Below are 25978 nucleotides of genomic sequence, written 5' to 3'. Positions count from 1 at the left end.
GATGAATAAAAACTGGATCTGAATACAATGGATTTGACATATGCCCTCACAGACCTCAGTCTTCTAGGATAGACATTAAACAAATGCTCAAAAAATAATTGCTTAATTACCAACTGTGGAAATCTTAAGGACAGGTGCATGGCAAAGTTATCCACACACAAGGGACCTTAAGGAAGGTTTCACTCATAAAGTGTTGATTTAACAGAGAATGATGAACAGGAGATTCTACTAAGTGAAGGGGATTGGAAGAGGCTTCCAGGCAGAGACTTAGCATGTGCAAGAGCTCAGGGACAGGGGAAAGTAGCGAAGAATTGGAAGAAGGCCGATTGGACTGGGGGTCAGAGACAAAGGGGAGCTTATTATAAATAAGACGAGCTGGAGAGGCAAGTGGGGTCAGCCCATGCAAGACCTTCTATGCTGTAGGAAAAGTGTTGTCTTTCCTGAATGGTAAATAGGAAGCTATTGAACAATTTTAAGTAAGGAGTGATACGATCAGGTTTGCATTTTAAAAATGTAACTCTGCTGTGTAAAGAACTGATGGAAGGCCTTCAGAATGGATGATGGGAAACCAACTGGAAGGCTACTACAGTGACCTAGGAGAGATGACGGTGGTTGGATAAAGTTGTGGCAATGAAGATATAAAGAAGTAGATGGATTCATTCCACAGTGTATGTGTGTGCATGTGTTTTTTAAGGAGGTAACATCTGTGGTGAATAGGCTATGGGTGAAGGAGACAGCTGCCAAGGGTAGGCATTTGTATTCATCCAGCATGGATATTTGCCATAGTTGTAATGGAGACAAAGGTTTAGGGTCTTGTAGGAAAGCTATGGAAAAGAAGGATGGAAGAACTCAGTCAAATGGCTATGTGTCATCCTGGAACAAATTCCTTGCCTTCCAGGAACTTGGAATCTGCTAAGATGAGCCTGGTACGCAAAAGCCAGCTCATTTACAGTACTTGGGATCAGATGAGTACAGGCTATTATGAGGGATACTGACACCATGTGATCTAGGAGTCAAGAGAGGAGAAGAGCCAGGGTGAGCCAGGTCAGAGATTTCTTCCTGAAGGACAAAGCACAGAGAGGCAGCTTTCAAAATCCTTGCAACACATCCCTAAAATCCATATAGAAAACTCTATGTGTTTGGTGTAATACTGGAAACAAGCATTTCTTTTTTTTTTTTTGAAACGGAGTCTCACTCTGTCGCCCAGGCTGGAGTCCAGTGGCGCGATCTCGGCTCACTGCAAGCTCCGCCTCCTGAGTTCATGCCATTCTCCTGCCTCAGCCTCCCAAGTAGCTGAGACTACAGGTACACACCACCACGCCCGGCTAATTTTTTTGTATTTTTAGTAGAGATGGGGTTTCACCGTGTTAGCCAGGGAAACAAGTATTTCTTATGTTCACATTAAATATCAGTTATATTCATTTCATGACACTGTAACAAAAGCATACACATTCTGCTCCTGGCAAACAATTGATGGCTACAAATGCCAAAAATCATACCTAGGAATTTCAGATATTTATTGTTAGTTGATTCCTCCATCCTTTTTTTTAAAAAAAAAATAAGAAAGCAAATTCCTATTTTGGTAGGACAGTGGTAAATCAGAAATGTACAATTAACACTTAAGTAAATAGATAGAAGTGCCTCTAGAGTCCCCTGCGAGTGGCTGTCATGATACACCACCCAAGTTTACAGCTTTGCAAATGGGTGTTGTTCTCCCAGAGTGAGATACAAAGTGCACTTTCTGTCTTGGGCTTGAAGACCCAAGGGCTGCCTGGACCTTGAAGGAGAAGTAGAGTACATACTGTTCCAAGACCACATCCTCAGCAATCCCTGAGGACACAGCTTGTAATCATGTGGTTAGAACAATCTTGCTTTTTCTGGCATATTGTTAATATTGAGGGGGGACCAAGGTAAGTGGGCACACAGAAAGGGTGACTTTTGCCCTTTGCTGTGTACTTCTCCATCATTTGCATTTAAAAAATAATTCTATTACCACAATTTTTTAAAAAAAGAAAGGTGAACATTCTTTTATCTAAATAACACATGATTACCTCATTCTCCTAGTCGAGGTTTATGGGAAAACAATCAGTTTCCATATTCTGTAAAGGAACCCACCATCTATGCAAAGACAAAGGATGAAGCTTTCTCCTTGGTATGCTTTTCCAAAGTAAATGGTTATTCTAGCACAAGTTACCAGATGCTTTGAAAGAATCAGGGTTACAGTGCCTGAATCCTTGGGGAGGCCTATAGCTACTGGTAATTGTGTAGGGCTCAATTTTATGAACATTCTTCTATCTGCGTTATTTAGGAGGCTAGATGTTAATGAAGAGGAGGCAGAGATGAGCAGCAGGAGATCTCGTGTGCTGACACAAATCCTAGAGAGGATTTCTACATGGAGACTTGCCAAGGGAGATTCTTGACATTGTGTTTGTGCAGGTCACATGTCACATCCTCTTTTCCCAAGCCCAGGAAGGAAAAAAATGAATTTTTGGCTGGCATTTGCTAACCTTTAATAGTAAAAATTGTTGAACCATATGATAGAGCATTCTAAATAGCAAACGAGGGGAAAATAGCAGCTTGTTAAATTCAATAGGAGAAGGACACTTTAAGATCACATCGATCTTGTGGGCTCAGGTACTTAAAATGTGAAGTGACATCCCCAAAGGAGATATTGAATAAAATGAATAGAAAAATGTTGGTGACATATGATGAAGCCTCATGGGCAGCCTGTCTTCTACTTGTTCCTCCGGATCCACTCTCTGCCCTTCTTCAACATACTCTGCTCATTTTGAGAAGTGGGGCTCCCTGGCCCTCTGGCTTCCGCATGGGGCTTGTGGGAAGCCTCAGCAGGGGACCATAGGGAAGGAAGGGGGAATTGGAGCACTTACTCCCTACCGAGGAATTGCCCAGGGCTGGCTGTGTCTTTCTAATGCAGTCTTGGCTCCTGCCAGGGACCTCTCCACACACACAACCCTGTGTCTGTCTCCAGGTCTGGTAACTGCCCCACTCCTTGCCCCTTCAGGCCTGGGGTGGTAAAAGCTCCCCAGTGTTACTGGCCTTGGAGTGCAGCTGTTCCTGGTGGCTTCCCTGCATCCTGCCCATCCTTTGTAAATGTTCCCTTTATTCAATTCTCCTCAAGTTACTCAATTTGAGCATGCCATGCTTTTCCTGCTAAGTCTCAGACATATCATCAAAGGAAGCTCTTAACCAGGGTTCTGGTGTTCTGAAAGAAAGTTCTAGTGGACATCTGTCACTCTTTTTGCACCTTCTGTCACCCCAGCATCTGAGCTGAATCTGGGGATTTCCCACCTCAAGAGTATATGTATGTATGCATGAATTTATTGGTGGAGTGGGAACAGGATCTCACTCTGTTGCCCAGGCTGGAGTGCAGTGGCACCATCACAGCTCACTGCAGGCTCAACATCCTGGGCTCAAGTGATCCTCCTGCTTCAGCCTCCCCAGTAGCTGGGACCACAGGTGCACACCACCATGCCTAAGTTTTTTTTCTTTTTATTCTTTCTATAGAGATGGGGGTCTCACTTTGTTGCCCAGGCTGGTCTTAAACTCCTGGCCTCAAGTGATCCCCTTGTTTCAGCCCCGCAAAGTGCTGGGATTACAGGTGTGAGCCACCATGCCCATGCCCAGCCACCTCATGAGTCTTGATGGGGGGCAGAGACCAACAACTCCACAGAAGCCAGATGCTTGCTTTCCCAGCCTCTCTTGCAGCTAGGGCTTGGGCATGTGATCCAGGCTCAGCCAATCAGATGGCACTGACTCTTGGCATGACATGGGCTAAGGAGGGGCTGCAGGGAATCCATTTGGGCTGGGGTGGCAGCTGCACTGGGAGCGACATCAGTTTCCAGAGGGAGCAGCAGAATCTGGCATCAGGCTTGGGGCGTGGTAGGTGCAACCAGACTCTGCACCCAGCAGCAGTGGCAGAATGGGTTCTCTGTGGAGAGTCTGTGTATTGCTCCTTCCTCTGAGGCCGCCAGCATCTGCCTCCATGAACCCCTCAGAGCCTGTGAGCAACTCAACAGCCTTGAATTTTTTCCCTTCCTGTTTGAATGAGCTAGGGTTGTTTCACTGCTTGAACTAAGAGCCGTTCCTGACATGAAAACTAAGCCACATCTTTTTGACCCAAAGATTCTGGCATCCTAAAATACCCATCTCATTTTAAGTTAAAAATAAATCCATGTTTGAGCATCTACTGTTTCAGTTACTGTGCTAGGTGTTACAAAGCTAACTAAGAGTGACAAGTAAATATCATCACCATGATAAAAAGAGAATGGAACCCTGGTTTTTGGAATACAAACACAAAATGATTAATTCTGCCTGGAAGCGTTTTGGAACATTTCAGAGAGGTAGTGAGCTGGGCCAAGAGAAGAGCATACGCAAGGAATGGTGGCATGAAGTTGCCTGGTGTGTCCTGAGAAGAAAGATGGGCTAAGAAGGACTGGGGTAGGGCAGAGAAGGGGGTCACTGGAGGTGAGGCTGGGAAAGTGAGCCAAGGCTCAAATGCAAACTGTCTGAACTTCATTTTCTGTGCAAGCAGGAGAAGCCGCTGACATGGGTTTGGAAGATGGACTGAAGTAGGAGAAAAATGGAAGCAAGAAACCCTCTCACAAGAGGCCATAACCACAACCAAGTCCATGAGATTGAAAAGGAAGGCAGATATTTGAAAAATATTTAAAGAGATGTGAGGGGTAGGACAGGCACAGTGGCTCATGCCTGTAGTCCCAGCACTTTGGGAGGCCGAGGTGGGCAGATCACGAGGTCAGGAGATCAAGACCATCCTGGCTAACATGGTAAAACCCCATCTCTACTAACAATACAAAAAATTAGCCAGGTGTGGTGGCACGTGCCTGTAGTCCCAGCTACTCAGGAGGCTGAGGCAGGAGAATCACTTGAACCTGGGAGGCGGAGGTTGCAGTGAGCTGAGATTGTGCCACTGCACCCTAGCCTAGGCAACAGAGCAAGACTCTGTCTCAAAAAAAATAAAAAATACAAAAAGAGAGAAAGAGAGAGAGAGATGTGAGGAGTTGCTGCACTGCTGGGTGTGGAGAGCCGAGGAGGATTCAAAGATGGTCCTGAAGTCCCAGCTGGAAGAAGTAGGCGGTAGCAATGTTTTTAATACTGTAAATTCATCACATAGCACAGGTTTGGGGTGGAGAAAGAAAAATTGCATTGGCTTCAGGCATGCCCAGATCTTTCCTCATCTTAGGCGTTTGCTAATACATGCATTTTCTAAGCTGATGTCTTGCGTTTAATCACTGCTCCATTCAAAAGAGAGAAGGAGGTTGTTTCAAACCTAGTTGATACCATTTGACTTCCATGCTATTCACAGGGCTATTTTATGTGAAACAGGTATACCACAGCCTTAAATTGCAAGTTAATCCAGGATGTTCCTAGGTTGGCAGTTAGGAACATGTAATTCTTTGGAAGGGCTAAAAGTCAGCTCTTTAAATTATCTCCGTATGAACCTTCTCTCCACCTTAGGGTGGATCCACTTATTTAGTCCACTGCCAGTACCACACTAGAACCCGGGTGGTCACCGGACTCCAGAAACAACAGTAGCCCTCTCTCTGTTCTGTCTGTTTTTGACTATCTCTATTCTGTTCCTGACCCTGATTTCTCCTGCCAAGCTCAATTTTGACAGCTGACAACGGCAAGCCATGGCTTCCCAAAACATTATTTTCAGGTCAACTTATAAATTTCAAGAACATATTTGGCTCCGCTTCCTGTGGTACTAAGCCTACTTGATAGCATTTGCCTTTGTTGTAAATAGCAAAGTTCTTCTAGTTGGATTTTTGCTAAGAAGTGTGTGGATGTGGCATGTGACGACATCTTTAGCTTGGATTCTAGAAAGGCACTACCATTGTGCATTTGGCTAAAGGGAACACATTTTACCCGTGAATGCCTTCTATTTACAAATGCTCAGCTAGCACGCAAAGCTAAGTACGAGCAATAAGTACTATCCTACAATGTTACTCATTTCTGAAAGCACAAAATGATGACTGGTATAGCTTTGGAGATGTTTTCTGGAAACCAAATAAAGGAACAGCTCTTTGTTATTCCACACCTACAAAGTCAGAAGATGCACAGTCTTTTATTCATGTTTGAACAAGCTTCCTTCTTGAACAATCAACTATAAAGTGATGTGATTCTCTACTAGACCAGGAACTCCTTGAGGACAGAATGAGGGTCTAATCCATATTCTAAGTCCACACCACCTGGCACAATACATGTTGCATGGTTAGGGTCAACTAAGAGTTGGTTGAATTAATCAATAACACACAGCAAGAGAATTCACAAAGAGAGGGGAGTAATCCCCCCAGCCTCAATCACTCGGCAAGTGGAATCGCTGGGCACTGATTCCAGCTCTGTCTCAGTGCTTGAGACAGAGCTGAATGTAATGTGAACATTTCAAATGAACAGGAAAACTAGACTCACGGATAAGCAGTGTAGTCATCAAGACAACACTGTCTTGGAGGTTTTTCTGAAGTTAAAACCATGCTACATAAGCAATAAATTATGAAGGCTGAGCATGTGAATAAAATTTAATGTTGTCATAAATTTTATAACAAAGTTAATCTGACACATTTAATGACATGCATAATCATTAGTATGCAGCACTGTAATCAGACATTGATAATAAGCAGTTCACACCAGTGACTGTAAGAGTCTTTACTTGTGTTCAGCCAAGCCAACTGCTTGGTATATTTTTCTCCCCTCTTAGTCGTTAGTTTTCCATACCTACAATAACTATCAGTGGCGATGGGCTTCTCTGACCATGTGAATAATTTAATCCTCAATGCACAGATACAGAAACCCTTGCTGAAGACAGTGTGGAGCAGAGAAGGCTGTCTCCACTCCTTCCACCTGAAACACCTCTGCAGATGGATATGGGAGCTCTGCCTACAGCCCTTGGACCTAACCACTTCAGTGTGTTCCAGTGAGTGTCTGGACCTCGGCCTGAAAGATTTTTCCGAAACTAAAGAAAATTTCTCTGACCTAAAGACCTTAACCTCCACCCCAGAAGCTCTCACCAAGGACTACAGGGAACTGGTGGGGAAAATCCTTATCCCTTACTCCTCAAGGCACAGGGCAGTAATGCTGAGGCTTGTGCGCCACACTTGCTCCCAGAGTTCCCCAGCGGGCTACCTGCGGTGGTGAATGACCTCCTAACACGCCCCTTGACGGCCTTCCTTTCCTTGCCTCACTTCTCCACTCTCCTACCAGCACTGCAGGGTTCACATCCCAAATATACCACTGGCACTTGAATCCTGGTCTCCAGGTCTGTTTCTGGAAAAACCCAAGTAAGACATTGCCCCAGTAATGGGGCTAGATGTCTGAGGCTTCCTCAAGCATCTACCTCGAAAGCTCTTACTGCTGTACACACATGCACATACACACACGTGCGTACAACCAATCACATCTAAGCACCCCGAATACCAGCCTGTTGAAGGTAGCAGAGAGCTGCACTATAAGCCAAGGCTGCTCCCAAGAGCCGCTCCATCACTGAATTGGCGCCCCAGCAAGATGAAGGAATGTAATCATTGGAAGGATGGAGAATGTTCTCTGAATCACTGACAAATTGGAAGGGGTGGAGGGCAAGAGTCCACCTGGTGGAGAGATGGAAAGAGCGAGAGAGCCTGGAATGATAATGCAATTGCTTAGAAAAGGCTGCTCCAGATGCCATATCTACAGAAATTGTACAGCCCAAACATCTCTGAGCAATAGGTCTCTGGTAGTCTTGATGTCTAGACCAACAATTCCCAGTTCATTCTTCTCAGGGAAGGAGCCAGGATAGTCCAGAGACTCTCATTCTGCTGTTAGATTGAAAGGGTTAGGCACAACAGCCTTGGCAAAGTCACAAGGGCAAATTCACACTAAAGTGTAAATGACCCACAACTCCTCTTCTATTTTTAGGTTGGGGAGGTGCTTTAGAACATAAGGAGGAACTAAAGAATATTCCTGTTACATATAAGGCAGAGAAAAGGGAAACTAGTGGTGACAAGACAAATCATCTCTTTGACATTTGGCTGGCTCTACCTATTACAGCTCTGGGGGTGAGGTGGGAACAAAAAGATGCTGTGTAAAGAAGTATCTTATGCCATCCCTACTGTAGTGAGATGCAGTTTAGAGGGGACACCGATCAAGCAGAGACCCAGAGTGTTTCATTCCAAGCCAGAAACAGAAATGTATAAAACACAGCCTTTCCAGCATCAGAAATGAGTAGTGGTAGTGGAGAACTACCCAAAACAGGAAAGAGGACCACGTGAGGTAGAGTGTCAAGGCCCTACATTCCAGTGCCTCTGCTCATGACTGTAATTTTGGGTAGGTCACTTAAAGTCTCTGGACCTCAGTTTTGCCATCTGTGAAATAGGGATAATACTATCCAGCATAAAATTGGTTATGAGGCTCATGTAGGGCCTGCCTGGGATGATGTGTTGCTAATGGTTAAGAACACAACTTCTGGGGTCTGACTGGACAGGCTGAAATCCCTGCTTAACACGTTACAGTAGAGCCCTGGGCGATCTATTTAACTTTTGTTTTCTCACCTGTAAGCTGAGACGAAAGTACCCACTTTATAAGATTATTCCAATAATTAGTTGAAATAATGCATGCAGAGAATTAAGCATGGTACTTGTTATTTGTTAAACTATCTATTAAAATGTGTAAAATATAAAGTATTGTATGGATTTTAGGACAATGCAAAGATTCTTTGCTTGCTGCAATAGTTCGGGGCCCTTTCAGATGGCTAAAGGCAGAATTTGTATGTGTAAATATGGTGTGCTTGTCTCTGCTCTGGATACTGAGGGCTTACCCTGTTATTAAACTTGTTTAGTAAATATTGAACTGTCATGAGGCCTAACATTTAGTTCTAGTTATTAGATAAAACATTTGCTTTGAATGGTATTTGAACTGCCAGGTTCTAGATTATTCTGGTTGACAAACTCTTCGTATTTTATAAAGAGGCTAAAATTGGTAAGCTATCACAGAACTGATGTGCCATTTTCAAGGTATATTAAACCATGATTCACTGTAACATTGTTCCTACTGGCAACAAATTCAGAGCAGGCTGGACTTTATTTGGTGAAGAAACATTGAGTGGAAGAGAAATGACATTATTTTATGTATTTGCATTTTCTAATTACTGTGGCTTAAACTTGTTCAGCCATCATTACCCACCTTTAGTCTGCTAAATAAATGATTCAGTACATTTCTAATTTACAGAATTTTTTAACAAAAGAAAATGTAATTTGATAGCCAAATCAAAATTAAACATTATACATTTAAAAAACCACAGGCAAAGACACAAACATGATGACACTAACTTTTGTTAAAGTATGCTTACCTATGGTTTCCTCTGAGGCACATTCTTTCATGCTAAGCTTCCAACATAATATGAAAATGAAGGAGATGCATTTTGCAAAGCAAAACAGACCTTAAGCAAAATATTATACTTCTCAAATTAACACTGTTACAAAGTTTTAGAATTTAATAAGTTCATTAATTTAAAAGTTTGGATGTCTGAGTCCTTCTATCCCAAAACAAGATCTTGGAGGGTCTTCCACAGCCATGTAATACCATGATCACATGACCTTTTCCAAAATTATTAATCTGAATATACCATATGAGGATAAATCTATCTTTTTGAAAATATTTAGGAAAATGAGCTTGGTATTTATAAAATGAAGCTCTCTTTGGGTGGTATCCTAAGACATGTCAAGCCAATCAGCCTGTAACTGTGAAAAAAACATTGGTAGGTACAAAAGTGGGGTGGGAGAGGAGTGACTTAACTTTGTTAAGTGATGGGAAAGAAACAGTAATAGCATTATCTCAATAAAATGTGATTTAAAAATATTTAAAATACTAAATCATTGAACTGACAAAGAAATATAAATCATTCAGAAATAAACTCATTAGGTCATCAAATCCTGTTAAATCTGCAATTAGGAAGAGCAAGGTGTACAATCCATACATTTAAACTCACAGGCTCACTTTGCACAACGTCAATTTACTCCTTAATATGTTATTAATACGCATTTTCCAAAAGGATGTATTAGTAAATTGTACACATCTACTTCTTGGCAACATCATATAACCTGGTACAACATAAGCATTCTTCTTATAGTTAAGAAATGTGGATGGTATGAAAATTAGAAAAATAAATGCCCTATTATGTTGTGGTCAGGTTTAAGGCATGTGAATTTTATCTTCATACAAAAGATTAAAATCTAGATATTAAAAAGTAGTGCAGTATCAGTGATGCTGCCTCAGTTCCCAAAATGTCACATCACAAAAATATCCCATAATTGCCTGTAGTTTATTCCTTGGCTTTCCTCTTTTCTCTCTGCATCTTTGTAACAATTTTTTAAAAGTGGAAATATAATTGTTGGCAATGCTAACAGCTGTAGAAATGATTACAAGGTGTGGAAAAGCATAACAGGAATGTCAAGAATCTGTTTCTGGCAGTAATATATATGGAACATTGTTCAGGACAAAAGAGGAGAAGGAAGAAAAAAAGGAGAGGGGTTTATCATCTCTAAGAATTTTCAAACTAAACCTCATTGCTTAATAGGAAAAAAAGATTCCATATTTAAAGTTAAGTCATCGCTAACTACTAGCTAAAGCATGACATCACCAGCACTGGAGTCAGCGGAAGTGTGTTTTTGAAGGACAGTGTTGCAGGAGAATCTGGACAGGCTTTTAGAGCCAGGAGAGAGAAAATAATTCTACCTCTGACAGTTGAAGGACCTTAGGCAAATCAGTTTACCTCTGCTAGACTACACTCCAAAATTTGGACACTCAAAAATTTGATATTAATAACCACATGAAAGTCTCGTGTTGAGGTGAATATGTATTTGTTGGGGAAAGATATGTTGGTTTTTAAACAGACAGCACTCTGCAATTGTAGGCTACTGTTTTGTTTTGCCAGTTGTCAAATTCTATCCAGCTATACACACTTGTGTGGCCTCCTAATGGTGTTTTTCCAGTGGCTAAAGGTTTATGAATAAGACACTTTTCCTAATGGAATTAACCCGATGCTTTTCTTAAACATGTAACCTTGAGTTCACTGACAAAACAATGCTTCGATTAGAGCAATGCATATAATAAAGGTTACCCTAGTTTCTTAGACACTAGACATCATTCACAAAAAGAGAACTGCTTTTGAAAGGGACGTATTTGCACTGGAAAGAATAGTTTTCTACTTCTAATTATAAATGATTTATTGGTGAAAGCAAAACAACAGCCTGTCTGAGAGGCACTTCTATGAGCATCCTCACGTGTGATTTGCAAGGTTGAAGAAGAGGGAAAAATGCCTCAATTGTACCAATGGTGAGAAAACACCCAAAGTACAAAGCAGGTTTCAAAAAAACCATACTCATAACCAAGGACAATAATAAAGCAATGTGTTGACATATACTCTATAAGTCTTCCTCCATAAATAGTTCATAGAAATTTTGTAATTTCTGTAAATGCATCCTATAATAATTTTGCATCTTGCTTTTTTTTACATTTAATATCAAGTAGATTTCTAAAGGGCAATTATTTGAAAATTATCCCAAATACATGGGGAAATATACATCAAGTGAAAAAATGCAGTGGGTGATAGAGATATCAGGAAGCGCCTCAAATATTTCTCATCTCGTTGGAGAAAAACAAACATGTTCTCATTTAGAATGAGTGGGAGTTACCTAATTGATTTAGGCCTCTATATTTAACTTCTAGTCAAAAAAGGTAGTTCTATCTAGCAACAATATTATGGGGAACAAAAGAAAAAATTAACTCTCTAAATTTGCAGTAGGGTCTTTTCTTCGGAAGTACCAAATCCCATCTATTACCAGCTCCATGCTTCAGGCCTAAAATGGATCTCCCTGAAGCAATGACAGAATTTTTGCCAAGTGACTAGGATATAAACACCACTTTGGTTGCACAGTGAGACATATGCTCTAAAGAAAACTGGTTCAAAAACAGGCAAGTGGGTTTCTACAGAATAAATGAGAGCCCTGTCAATGGCTTCATCTTCAGGGCTTTGTGTCTGTGCTTGCGTGGTGGCTCTTGTTTCATCTATGGATAATGGTGGCACACAGTTTTCATGATTCCTTACATTAATGAACTGCTATAAATTTGTTTTTGGTATTCTAGAGAGTCCTAACTTCAGCTTCTGGGCAATGCTGAGGAGGCACCCTATATTCTAGACTTATCTTTTGCAAGGTGTACTCTCAGCATTGTGGGCGATTTCCATGGGAGAATATTCTATTTAAAGAACTACTGTCCCAGCATAAAACAAAAAATCATTTACGAAGATGCAGGAGACTCGGAAAGCTCTCAATTATGTTTGCACAAGCACAATGTCACAGCCTCCTTTCCCCATTCCACAAGGGGGTCAGGAAGAGAGTACTCAGCTGTGAGAAAAGACATACAGAAGAATTCATGTGGTCATGAGAGCGAGGACATGGCCGATCCCCCAAGGAGGATGTGTCATACACTTCATGAGCCCAGGAGTGTGCTGTAGGGTCTGAAGGGCAAGATGCTGGTTCACTGATGTAAAGGAGAGGGAAAAAAGCTTCAACCACCTAGAAAAACAGTCTCTATGCATGCTATTTTTGATTTCAAACACAGGTATCAATTCCTTCTCTCAGAAAGTCCATTTTAAAATAGGATATATTTTTAAAGGAATATTTAAAGGACACATTCATTAAAATTTATTTAAAAAACTTTTCAAAAGAAACAAAAGGTATGAATTTTATTTAATCCTTGAGGAAATGGTTCTTTTCTCACACACATAAATCACTCATTTTGTTTTTCTTTATCTCCTTTATTAATCTACATTAGAAAAAGAAACTTTTCATACACTAAGAACAAGGAAACCACTCTCAATTGACAAAATGTACCAATCCAACACAATGATTACTTTCACCTTTAATTTACAGGCAGCCAGATTCAAAATCCTTAAAGTTGCTTAAACTTAAAAATGACAATGGCAACCTAAAAGGTATAATGTTGATTGGAACAGACATTTAATTGGAAAATTGATGATTTTCCATTTCCAATTAAATCTCTAGATAGAAATGAAAAAAATTAAAAATCATATTTAAGAAAAGCCAAATCTTGGGTTGTGAGGTATCTTTTTAAGGATGTTTCAGCAGAAAAAAACAAAGGCTCTCACAATTGTGTAGCTGCCTAGATTAGGTGGGTATCCGATCAAGGAGATGGGGGATGATTTGGCTTTAGTATTCCAATGATAAAGTTTATAATGAGAATAACATGTTGCTACAAAATCCAGTCTCTTCCTCAGATGCCTTCCACAGAGGGCAGGAAGCTTTGTCAGTTTTGTTTGCTGATGATGCCTGGTTCCGCCAACAAATAACACCTGTCACACGGTGAGTAGTCAATATACATTTGTTGAATAAATATGAAAAAAAGGAATGTACAATATGTTTGTGAAGCCAACTGTGTGTGCATTGCTATTGAGGTACACAAAAAGTCTTTGTTTTAAATTTGAGAATGAGGACTTTCAATGGAATATATCTATAAAAATGAAAAAAAGACATTACTGTCTGGACTTTTGTACAGCAAGAGAAGAAAAACCACTAGCAAAGAGCCAACTCACCTGATAGGCCTGGATCAAGCATGCAGCTGTGGAGAACACCCCTGGAACTCTAACTCCGGCACTCTGCAAGCTGGGTACTTGGGCAGGACAGCAGCAGCACTCATGAACTGGGCAGCACCTGTTGGTGAGGGCTGATCACATGGATTCTCTCATCCCAGCCTTACAATCAGTCCTTCAGGTACATACTTTTTCTGACTTTGCTGATGAGGAAACTATGCACAGAGGTTACACAGCTTAACAAAGGGTTCTCACCTAATGAACAATGAAATGGGATTTTAGCCTTTCTTTGCATCTGGTCTTAGAGCCAATACCCAAGAAGCACTGTACTGTATGCATTGTCTCAGAGAAACTTACTCTTCCTGGGCCTCAGTCTTTAAAAGGTGGGCAGTTGACTTAATAAGAATTAAAGATCAATGATTAAGGTTCAAGGCACTCCAAAATTCTGGTCTTTATTGAAAAGGCTACAGAAGTCTCACCTTAATAATACCCTATAGACTTGATATTCTTGGTTAATTAAATATTGGAAACCAATTTCATAGTAATTGAGGTCAGAAAAAAGTACTCATGACATTTTAGAATATGATGACAAAGCCATAGATAAATTTCAATGCACCTGTAATTACTTAAAACTGTTATAGCATGCAATGTGTTACCACAACAGCCAGAGAAATACTAATTTACTCAGCCTATTCTTCTAGACCAGTAAACACTAGGATTAAATAGATATTTTCATTGAATTTGTTCTACCCTTCATTGCCATTTATAGATAGCTTACTTGTCATAGATTACTTTCTAATTGTTTTACGTTTCCTAACTAGCCTGCAATACTTTGGCAAGGACCTCAAACAATAGTAGACAGTAGGTGTAAAATAGATGGCTACATTGAACAGATGACTAAAAGGATGCCTCCTAAGTACCTATATCTTGAAATATATATTATTGTGCCTTGCTTTCAATTTGTGATTTTAAAATCTAGAAATCACCTGTTTTATGTAATAACAATAAAATCCTTCTTTGTTGAAAACATGCACAAATAAAGTTTACAAGCTCAAAAAATTAAACAGCAGTAACGGTCAAGCTTTCCAACAATAAAATACATTTTGGTAAGGTTTTCATTTTACAAAAACTCAAAATAGCTTTATGAGTTCACAAAATAATATGATATTTTTCAAGATATTAACATATTCTTATACCGGAAGAGCATAGAATAAAATTTACTTGGAGATTGAGCATTTGCTTCTTTAAGAAATACTTCTTTTAGTATTTTTACTTTAATATTATGAAAGCTACATAATTACATTCAGATTCATTAACTACTCCAGTAGTTAATTTTTAAAACTTATGATGAATAGTTTTGTTTAAAATATATTACATTGGTAATATGCAAATCTGAATTTGTAATAAAGAAGGATTTGCATTCCTGATTTTTTTTTTTCTGATACAACCAATGACGAAATAACTAATGGTTCCACAGAGGATAAAATGTCTCAAATCTGTTGGTTCTGAAGGTGAAGCGAGATTTTTGTACTGATACCGTGTATCACTGAGATACCAGGAGGAAATGGAATTAAACTCAGATAGTTCAAATGGAGAGATTTTAATGAAGGGACAACCTACAGAGGTGTCGGCAGGGTCAGGGGGGAATCAGCGAGATATGCTTAGAACCCACCGACTGGCAAACCTCCCCCTGAAGATGGAGAAGGAGGAAGGAGTGTTACTGGAGTGAGAGCTTGAGCCCAGGGGAGGAGGATGGGCTGCTGAGCAGGAGACACCATCCTGAAAGAAGAATCCTCTGCCAGAGGCTTTTCAGGGTCATTTCTTCACACTCTCTGCAGGGAAGCAGGGAGACAGCAGGAAGAAATATCCTAACCTCACTCTCTTCCCTCTACCGGTACTTCCATTGGCCAAATCCACCCAGAGGCCAGTTGGTGGCGATCAGCTTCCAGGGGCAAGAGGAGGGAAGAGGAGGGCAGAGACTGGCCTCAGGGGTGGGGGAGCATGCACATTAGGGGCTCAGTTGTTCAAGTACCTGTCACTGAGGCCTAATGAGGGTGGGAAGACCAAGCATGCTCCTCTGATGTAATTTCTAAGAAATCTACCAGAATTAACATTTGCGGATTTTTCCATTTAATGAATTTTTAAAAAAATACCCGCCCTCTCAGCCCCATTTCTCATTTATTTACCTCTCTTCAAGTGGTATTTAAATTTCTTCTTTCATTTTCCTTCTGGTAACAAAGAAGTCTGTGGCTCAACAGATGTTTCTCTAAGACCCCATCCTATTAGGTCTCTGAGCTGTGGGAAGTATTTATACAATTGCTTGTGAATATAAGATCCAGGAATTTCCCTAAGATCCCTAACAAAATTGGTGATAAGTAGTCCCACATGTTAATCCAGCCACCCAGGGATGACAGCACTTACCATTTCTTTGATAAATGTCAAATGCATTTGAAGCACCTACCTGAAATATTTGTTTAAATGCTATCTAATCTATTAATTTTATATATGTGTGAGTCCGTTTTGTATACCTTCTGATTATAGGATAAATGTAAATAAATCCAAAGAGTAATCAAAGCTACCACTTTCAAGAAGCCTTCTTTGTAGAACCGGAAGAGTCTTAAATAGGCTTTTCAGGTATGCATCTCTTATTATCGCTGAACTCCAAGTCCTGCAAGGCAGGCATCATGTGTGGGTCACCTTTACAGTAGGCACAGGCCTTAAAACAGTGACATGCACATTGCAGGCACTCCATAAATGTTTGCTGAATTGGCTAAACCTTGGTTTGTTCCCATAATCAACCACCACAAACAGCACACAGATAATTACTTCTTGGAAAGATTCCAACTAGTGTTTGATGTTACCTATGTGGTTTTTCTCTCAAGATCTTAAGAGCAGCTCTGTAGGATTACATTATTTTCTGTTTTTTTTTTCCTTTGACCTTAATGTCATCTACTTCAATAACAGCTTCATACAAAATTCCTACCAGCACATACCACAGCAGATTCAAGGCCTTGTTTTAAAAATGGTGCCAGCTTCTCTTAATTTGGAAGATATATTGTCTCTCCTGAACATGGGCTAAGAAAATGTATAATTTGGTATTAACATAAGAGCTGAAGACACTTTAAATGCATTGTTTCATTTTTATAAGATAAAAAAAATTTTAAGAATCAAAATGTTATCAACAGACCTGTCCTTCATTAAAAAGTAAAACTGCATTTGCCTACATTTTATGAAAGTGTCCAATTATGAACAATTTTGAAATGTAACTTTTAAAAATGTAAACAGCAAAAATGTTGTATTTAAAATAAATCTGGAAAGGCAGAAAAACAAAAAATACCCAGAAGACAGAGTTTTTGGTGAAAGTTAAGATATTTCATCTTTGAACAACTTAGAATCTTTCCTGAATTTTATAGTCTAGTTCCAGGCACTAATTTGAAATAACCTTGAAATCCTAAATCTAACACCCTTCGGAACAAAGTAGCTTTTCTCTTCTGCTTTATGAGCAAATGGACTAAATACTAGGGAATGGTACTGTCTGGGCCTTTGAACCAAGATTGAAAGAGATGAAATCCTATATGATATGTATAAACATTAGAGAATCCATTTTGATTTAATAAAAGGTTGAATTTGTTCTATATCCTGTGAGAAAATGGTTCCCTTTTCCTGAAAATGTTACCTCATTCCAACAATAGAAAGTTGGTTTTTTTCCAGGGTGTGGTGTCGGGGGTGGACAGAGTTGCCATGAATATGGCATCTATGAAGACTGCTGTTATATTCATTTCTCAAAATGCACTGTGGTAGGAAATTCAGAACGCAGTGAGAGAAAATAAATGTTTGACTTCAAAATATAAGGCCGCATTTAAAGCAGAAGGTAAAGTATAGAACAGTTGGCAGTATAAATTCTTTATCTGCAATCTTGCAGTTCCCTAAATCTCTGTAACACATCACTTTTAAAAGCCTCAGAGAAGTGGTTCTATAATAATTTACCAATAATTCAACCCCTCAAAAGTCTTAGCAAGTTAAACCTTATAATCTTACATTTTAGAAATGACCCAACTTGATCCTTTTGTTCTTCAGAATATCTCTCTCAAATTTTCATTTGTTTTTCATTAATTGATGAATAATGAGACATTTTAGGTACCTGTCCACAAAGAAATGAAATTTTCACTTTCCAGGAACCTAACAAATGAAAAGATAGAAATCAATTCCAACAGAATATTACCAAAGAAATCTTTTAGAATGGACTGTTAAAATTATTTATTTATATTTATCTGGCTCTACTATTTGTGGTACATTTCCACTTCAAAGCTAAACCTCAAATAACATCACAGTGAGTGGTTGACTTCATGTTTAACTGAGATCTTGAAGACTGAAAAAGACCATGACAAACACACATCTATTGTCTTGGCTACTGCATCCGTCTTCATCACCATTCTGATAGTCTGCAATGTATTGCAGCTCACCCTTTGGGAAGGACTAAAGTAGACATCTGTTTGTTCTGCTTACTCAGCATTCCTACCCTAATTTTCCTTTGGAGAACCCCTTTATTCTAGACCACGTGAAGCTAATGCCAAACCCCATTCCAGGGGATGCACCTGAATCCAACCTCCATCATCTAAACAGTGCCTTCTCCACGTTCAGAGAAGAGCAAGTGACTCAAACTGCCCTCATAAGAACAGACCTGGGACTTCTGCTGTAAATATTGAAGAGCAAGTACTCTTTTTTCTCGCTAGGACTAAGCTGGTAGTACCTTCTACGAGGCTATCATATGGAAACAACTTGTCTGAAAATGAAGCCACAACTAGAAAACAGATCCTGGTAACCCGGATTGACGGATCCAGCCCTACCTTAAAGGGCAGGACCTAACCCGAGGCTTTTTGCATCAACCAATAAAGTCCTTAAGCCAGTTTGAGTTGGTTTTGTCACTTGCAGCTAAAAGAATTCTGACTCTAACAATGTGACAATAGCAAAAATAAACATAACTGCTTTTGAGGTTTCTAATGGATTTTCCTCCTTACATACATGATTTCATTTAATCCTCACAATTCAGGAAAGCACATATCTATTAACATTAAATTAATATTCATTATTTTGAACACATGCTATGTGGATAAGGGATGAGGAAAGCCAAGGGAGTAATCAACGTGAAATCTCACTTATATGGGAGGGAAGTGGAGGTTACATATCTCAGGGCACTTAACAGATATCATCAAATGAAAGAATAAACAGTGTGTGGGAGAGGCAGTAGGTGATTCTTCATCAATTCCTGGATGAAAAATTAGGAGATAATGAACTCCGAACAGGCAGCCTAATGAGAATGGCTCAAACAACAGGACATAGAGAAGGAGTTAGGTTAGACATGGGGTTCTTGGGAATTTTCACCTCGGGGAGGGGGGGGCGTGCAGCTGTTGTCAGTGGGAAAGGGAAAAAGGAAAGGGCTGAGTTTGGAAGGCAGGGAGGGAGGAGACAATGTGAGTCAGTGAAAAAGGGCCCTTAGAATGACAAGTCTGGACCAGAGAGAGGCTAAGACTGAAAATACAAGTTGGGTAACCACTGGCATACAGATGGCAGTTCAGGCTTGGGCACTGCCCAACAGAGCCTCAGCATGAAGAGAAGAGGGGGAGGCTGGCACCACCTCCCTCTAGGTAATCGTCATCCTGCTGGTGAGCTCCTGAAAACAGGCTCTTTCACTCGCCCCATCTCTTGCTCTTGATTGCAACCCGGCATTCAGGAGGCACCCTGTAAATATCTGTGGAGTGACCGACAACACAGCGCCAGGGCACTGAGAAGATCCCAGGGCGCCAGGGACTGGTTCTACAAGGGTGCCCCTCCCGGTCCCCTCCAGCGCGCCGCCAGAGCTGCCAGTCTTGGTCGCTACACGGGAGGCAGCCTCATTATGCAGCTCTCACCTCTTAAATTAGTTCATGCTCTCACATTAGGTGTAATCACAGCTTGCAACGCTTTCTGGGGATGTCTCAGAAAGATCTGAGTTGAAAAAATATTTTTGTGTCATTTTAATTTAAAGTAAAATTGCTGCTTCTTCCCCGCCCCTTTCTTTCCTCCTGGCCCACCCAGCGACCCTGGCCGGCCGTGCTCAACGGGGACGGGGGTCGGAGGTGAGATTTCCTCCACATAATTCCTTAAACAGCTATCAACTAAGTCTCAAAGAAAAAAAAAAAGAGATCTAGAAGCAGAGACCTGGCTGCTGGCGATCCCAAAGCTGGTGTTCGCGCGTGGGGGAGAGCGTACCCTGGGGGCGGCCGGGAGGCCGGGCCAGAGGCTAGCCCCGAGGCCGAGGGCAGGAGCGCTCAGCCGGCGCCCCGTGTCTCTCCAGCTCCCGACGCTGCGCTGGCTCCGCTGAGCACGCCAGGATCAAGGTCGCCTGGTGGGGACCGGAGCGCCAGGAGCCTGTGGGAAGCGTTCCAGCCGGCCTCTGACTGGGATCTGGCGCCGCGTTTCTGCTTTGGACTTGACGGACAGGTCCCCCCGCCCTCCCGCCGCCCTACTACCAGCCTGCGTTCATCCTTCAGGGCTACGTCTCCCGCACCCGGGCTGGAAAGCCTGGAGCGCGCCCTTCCTCTCCCCATCTTCGCAGCTCTCCTTTCTCCCTGCCACTTGGCAAAGCTGCATTTTGACTTTCACGTTTTGGACTACGTGTGTGTAGTTCCAAGTCCATGCGTGGCACGAAAATCCACTTAGGGTAAAAATTATTCTCGAAAAATCGCCCATCTCAGGATCTGGTGTCTACACTCAAGGCTAGGAGGTGCAGGTACGGGTGCGTAAAGCATGCCGTAAGGGTGCACAGTAAATAAAAAGTACGGATGCAAAATGTAAATTTTAAGTGCAAAACAGAAAAGCAGTACTCGTTGCCGCCCCGCACGCTGGGTTTTAAGGGGCACGAAGGTGGGCCTCGGCTGCTTTTGCTCAGCCCCGCGTCCTCAGCGCCCGGCCCAGTACCCGGTACTCCGTAGGGGTTCAATGATCTCCCCTGAATAAGTGAACGAATTAACAAATGAATGAATAACCGCTCGATCCGACCTCCGCGGCCGGCAGAGCAGTCGCTGGAGAGGCAGGAGAGAGCGAGAGGCCAAGCTCCACCATCGCGGCCGCCGGCTGGGGCAGAGGGACACGGAGACACTCGGCGCCCCGGCTCCGCACCGAGTCCCCGCGGTGAGTGCCCGCCCAGCAGCTCCCGGGCACCACGTGCGCCTGCCAGAGCCGCGCAGGCCCCGCCCCGCCGCGCGCGCACGCGCCCTGCAGCCCGGCCGCCGGGACCCTGAGCCAGGCTCGCCCAGCGCGCCGGCTGCCCTCGCGCCCGCGCCCGCGCCCGCTGGGGGGCGCTCCCCTCCCACCCGGCGCGCCCACAGGCGGGCGGGCGACTCGCAGCCTCCAGCGATTCCACTCCCGACCCCGGTGCGCGCCGCCTCCTACCTGAGGGCCGACGAGTGGGGGCGGGCAGGAGGGCCGAGGGAGGCGGAACAGGATCGAGGCGCGAGGCCGGAGGCGAGAAAGCGAGCGGCCGAGGCGACTCTCCGTGCGCGGACGCGGGCGCGCGCCCGCGCTCCCCGCCCGCGCTCCCTTCTTCGACTCACGGCGAGAGCCCAACCCTGCTGCCGCGCGCCACCCGCCTCGCCGCGCCTAATAACAACGGCGCCCGGGGTCAGGTGGCCGAGCGCGGACAGCGCCGCCATTGGCTCGGTGGGGAGCGCGGCGCGTCAGGATTGGCTGGGGGGCGTGGCCTCGTCCGGGGCGGGGGCAGGGCCTCGGAGGGAGGCGGGCCGGGAGGCGGCGGGGGCGGGGCCAGGCCGAGGTCCGCGCCTTTGTGCCCGGCGCGCGCTCTCCGCCCGCTCCGGCTGCAGCGCCGGCTGCATCAATAATTCAGAGCGGCGGCGGCGGCGGCAGCGGCGGGTGCGGACAGGAGGCGGCGGCAGCAGCGGGACCGAGCAGCAGCGGCTATGCATCCAAGTGCGGCTGGGCAGCCGCGGCACCCCTGAGGCCCGGGAGGGGCTCCGGGAACACAGCGCGGAGGGGACGCTAGTCCCGGAGTGCGAGGAAGAGGTGTAGTGTCCAGAGCGGCGGCGGCGGAGCTGCGCACGGAGCTGAGGAGGGGGCTTCGAAGCGGGACTGGGACGGGGGGGGCGGCTGGCGCGAGCAGCCCTGGGGGTGGGGGGCGGGGTGGGCGCCGGCGGCGCGATGCTGGGCGTCCTGGAGCTGCTGCTGCTGGGGGCTGCGTGGCTGGCGGGCCCGGCCCGCGGGCAGAATGAGACGGAGCCCATCGTGCTGGAGGGCAAGTGCCTGGTGGTGTGCGACTCCAACCCCACGTCCGACCCCACGGGCACTGCCCTGGGCATCTCTGTGCGCTCTGGCAGCGCCAAGGTGGCTTTCTCTGCCATCAGGAGCACCAACCACGAGCCGTCCGAGATGAGTAATCGCACCATGATCATCTACTTCGACCAGGTGAGTGTTCCTTCCTCCCGCGGCGTGCAGATTGGGCTGGTGAAGGAGGGATGGATGGAAGACCGATGCCCGGTCCTCTCCAACGGCTCTGCGGAGGCGCGGGGACGACAGTCCGGGACCGATTCCTGCCCACTCCCCTTCGTTCCCGTCTCGTTATAGGTACTAGTGAACATTGGGAACAACTTTGATTCAGAACGCAGCACTTTCATCGCCCCGCGCAAAGGGATCTACAGTTTTAACTTCCACGTGGTAAAAGTCTACAACAGACAGACCATCCAGGTCAGCCGACGCCTCGGGCCGGGCCCTGGCCCCGTAGGGGGGTTACTGGCCTCAGGGGTGCTTGGGTTGTCCGGAGGTGGTAGGCAGAAGTGGCGGCTGCATGTACTTCGGGCTGCTTGGAGGGACAGATAGCGGGGCCTCTCAGTTCTGTGGCTTCAACTGTCCTCTGCTTTCCCTGTCTCTGGCTCTTGGGATCCATCCCCATCCCCCGAGAGACAGAATTTTCTGCTTCTGCCTTCCAGGCCCCTCCGAAGGGTTCCCCGGATTGCAGGGACTTCCTTGTAACGGCTGTTGTTAGCGCCCCAGACAGCTGCCGCTTGGGAAGCCTTCCCGGACTCCCCAGGAAGCACCGTAGACAGTACACCCCACCCCTTGCCCCGGCTCAGAAGCCTGCGATGCGGCTTTTGTGCTTGTCTTCAGCACCACGGACGGGGCCCCCGTTTTCTCCCACTTGTCCCCAATCCCCACCCCGTGCGGACTGTGGGTTTTTGAGCTAGCAGCATTTAGCCCCGGAGGGTGAGGGGTGGAGAGAGGAGGGAGGGAGGGGGCGTAGTGCTACTCTCTCCCGGCTCCAGCCGTGTCCCAGCAATCACTCGCTGGCTCTCCGGGTCCCCAAAGATGTCCAGGTTTCCCTTGGGCGCCGGGAGAGGTGGGACGCACAGCTGGGGAGAGGGCGCGAGGCCCTTGGCTGACGGTGCCACCACAGGGGCAAAACCAGGCGGTGGCGGGCGCGGCTGGATGGGGGCGGGAATTGAGCCCGTGGTTTGGGGAGGAAATACATTGTGCCGCTCGGTGCGAGATTTCTAATCAGAAATCACAGTGGCTTCTCCACTGTGTCCTGGCAGCTGGGTCCAGGAGGGATCAGGGGCTTTTTGTTTGTTCGTTTTTGTTTTTCCGGTAGCGCCAGAAGGAGCCTGAGTTGCTGGGTTTTTTTTGTTTGTTGTTTGTTTTTTGAGGCTGAGGGGAAACGGGAGAGAGGTCAAAGGTCTCAGGGCGCTAGAGCCACCTCATGGGTTTATTAAATTGGATCACAGAGCACAGTCGAGATTCGCTTGGCGCGCTCATTTGAGAAACTGGAATAAGAGCAACTCCCGTTTTGGGGACAGACCCTTCCTGTCACCCAGATGTGTGGTCTTTCGCCCCACTGGAGCCTCAGCAGTAAGCTGCAAAGCCCCTTTTCCTCCATTCGCCCCCCCCCCACCCCCCACCTCTCCGTGCTTCCAGGCCTTACAGGCTGTTAGCGAAGCAGGGAGGAGGTTCGCTCCACCGCGGCTTCGGTGCCTGCCTAGGTTGCGCCTCTGAAACGGGCCTTTCTCTTTCTCAGGTGAGCCTCATGCTAAACGGGTGGCCGGTGATTTCAGCCTTCGCTGGTGACCAGGACGTGACCCGGGAGGCCGCCAGCAACGGAGTCCTAATCCAAATGGAGAAAGGCGACCGAGCATACCTCAAGCTGGAGCGGGGAAACTTGATGGGGGGCTGGAAGTACTCGACCTTCTCCGGATTCCTCGTGTTTCCTCTCTGACTGGCTCGTAGCCGGAAGGGAGGCAGGGAGAGGGCGAAGGCAGGAAGGGGAGTGAGAAAGAGGCTGAAATTAAGAGGGCGAGAAAGCAGCACAACTTGAAACTTCCTACATGTTCTCTAACTGTATCTGGGTAAAAAGGTGCGCGCCAGCTGTGGGACAACTTTGTCCATTTCCTTATTAGGAGAAATAAATTTCGCTTAGCTCTGCGCACTCCCATTTCCAAAAATAAACTCGCCTCCCCCATTCCAGTTGCAGTAATCAAGAAAGAGGCTGCCTTGTCATTGTTTCTTATCCCCCAACTTCATGTTCCCTGCAATTTATTTAAAGAAACTTTGTATTTCACTACATAATCTGAAATCTTTCTCCCTAGCCCCCTCTGAATCCTTCTGCCTACTGAAATCTGATATATTACACGCCCCCAACCTTTTTTTTTTTCAGTTTGGAAAGGGGTAAAGTTTTGTTGTTGTTGTTGTTTTGTTTTGGATGGGGAAGGTAGTTTTAATTTGGCAAGTGTTGCTCTTCTTAAAACACTGCTCAAGTTAATTAGCTGAAGATACTTAGTATCCTCGGCTGCTTGTTAGCAGAGAAAGGACTCACCTTAGTGGTGACTGGTTTAAAAAATATAAATATATATCATTTGTACACGAAGAACTCTTCCCAGTGGAAACTGGCTGTGTTTCCGTATTTCTATGTCCTATTCGGAGTGATCGTGAAATCTAAGGCTGCTTGATGTTCTGATGCTTGTCAATGCCGTCGTGCTCTGTGACTCCACGAAACGCCAAGGAGCTTCTTCCGGACGCTTCCTCTTCCTCTGTAACATACGTGTGAATAGTCAAGGTTTAATTTTGCTTTAATCTAATAAAGTCGAAGTGGGACTTTTATTTTTCTGAAACAGCTTTCTAAGATCCGCATCTTCCCCAGCTGCGAGGTTGGGGGTCTGGGGTGCCAAAGGGCGAGGTTCCGAAAGGCAGGAGACTTGGGGGGACGCAACCATAGAAAGGCCTGGGCGCGAGGGCTTCCTCGCAAAGCCGGCCTTGCGCTCCTTCCTGCGCCAGGCCGGGGACCAGCACTGCATTCGCCTGTGTTCACAGCTTTGGCGGAAATGTAAGAAATGTGGCCGAAATCTTGCTAGGCCAGGCGCGGCCGCCGGCCCAGGAGCGAAGTTTGATTTTTTTCTTTGCATTCCAAATGCATCAGGAATAGTCCCAGTTTGAGGACCCAAACCACCCTGCCTGGAGCGGCAGACTCCTCACGCCTTCTGTCCCCGGATGTCTCCCACCGCGTCCCCCTCGCAGTTCCCGAAGCAGCGTATGTTTTATACACCGCCTCTGAATCCGGAGTCCACCCGCCGCATACTCGGGCGCCCAGGACCTATGATTCCGCTCATTCACAGGACTTTATTCAAGAGGTTCGTCCAGGAGTTTTGATTGTATCGGAACATAATGTGAAAGCAAAATTGAAATAAACGACTTCGTTTTAAGTCTGAAAGGCTGACCCAGTTGCTTCGGCAGCGGAGAGGTCGGGAGCCGGAGCGAGTGGGCAGCCTAGGGCGAAGGGCCGGGAGCTGGGAGCTGCAGCCGGGTGGTCCCCTGCGGTTGTGGTTCCTTTCAGAGAAACGTTTTCCTGGCCCAATATTCAGGAATGAATTTTATTTCCTCTAGGGGCGTGGGGAGAAGGGAAAGTTAATAATAGCACAATAAACAACGTTTCTCGGATTTATCCCAGCGGCTGGTTCGAGTTAGAAATTCACGGAGCACAAGGCCTCTGTTGAAACCCGGGCCCGTTTCTTCTCCGCATGCAATCCGGTAAGCCGTGGAGCAGCTCTAGCGGGCGCCCTTGCAGCCCAGTGGCTCCGGGACCCACAGAGATAGGTAGGGACTTCGCGAGTGAGGAGTGGACCCGAGTACTTTTCTGTTTCTGCCCAACAGTTTCCCTTCTACCCTGTTAGGCCCCAGGGAAGTGTGAATGAGAAGAAATAAGGGGCCTTAAAGGGATTTAAAGAAAAACTGTGCTTTTAATAAAGAGACGCGCTTTCTCCGAAGTCTCCTGGTTGGGAAGGAGAGGTCGGAGACAGTTGGAGCCTTTGGCAGCGAAACTAGCTC

At 45.0% G+C, this 25978-nt stretch overlaps 2 protein-coding genes across 13 annotated transcripts in view; one reads left to right on the top strand and one right to left on the bottom strand.

The window, feature by feature from the left end:
* LOC103786269 (uncharacterized) overlaps positions 1 to 21374 on the bottom strand; it is a 67417-nt gene extending 46043 nt beyond the window's left edge. The window contains exons 1-5 of one of the 12 annotated variants that reach the window (XR_004666839.3): positions 21050 to 21370; positions 17657 to 17797; positions 15805 to 15913; positions 13622 to 13873; positions 12900 to 13381 (exon numbers count right to left, since the gene is read on the bottom strand). Coding sequence is in view for 2 of the 12 variants with exons in the window: in XM_034940117.3 (XP_034796008.1) it covers positions 13151 to 13381; positions 13622 to 13739; positions 21050 to 21309 (609 nt within the window). In the remaining 10 variants the exon portion in view is untranslated. Of the gene's footprint in view, positions 1 to 12899; positions 13874 to 15804; positions 15914 to 17656; positions 17798 to 21049 lie in introns of those variants that run through there. The other 11 variants (XR_004666832.3, XR_008621281.2, XR_004666837.3 and 8 more) reach the window with 11 other exon arrangements.
* A 43-nt stretch (positions 21375 to 21417) lies between these two features.
* CBLN1 (cerebellin 1 precursor) lies at positions 21418 to 24757 on the top strand. Its single transcript, XM_014341752.5, has 3 exons — positions 21418 to 22075; positions 22235 to 22354; positions 23679 to 24757. The coding sequence occupies exons 1-3, from the start codon at positions 21812 to 21814 to the stop codon at positions 23874 to 23876; spliced, it is 582 nt and encodes a 193-aa protein (XP_014197238.2). The 5' UTR covers positions 21418 to 21811; the 3' UTR covers positions 23877 to 24757.
* Positions 24758 to 25978: the final 1221 nt, after the last annotated feature.

The sequence above is a fragment of the Pan paniscus genome, chromosome 18 (genome assembly GCF_029289425.2).
Source record: "Pan paniscus chromosome 18, NHGRI_mPanPan1-v2.0_pri, whole genome shotgun sequence".
In the NCBI taxonomy this organism is placed as follows: domain Eukaryota; kingdom Metazoa; phylum Chordata; class Mammalia; order Primates; family Hominidae; genus Pan; species Pan paniscus.
The sequence above is the reverse complement of the archived record's forward strand: the minus strand, read 5'-3'. Positions and strand labels throughout refer to the sequence as shown.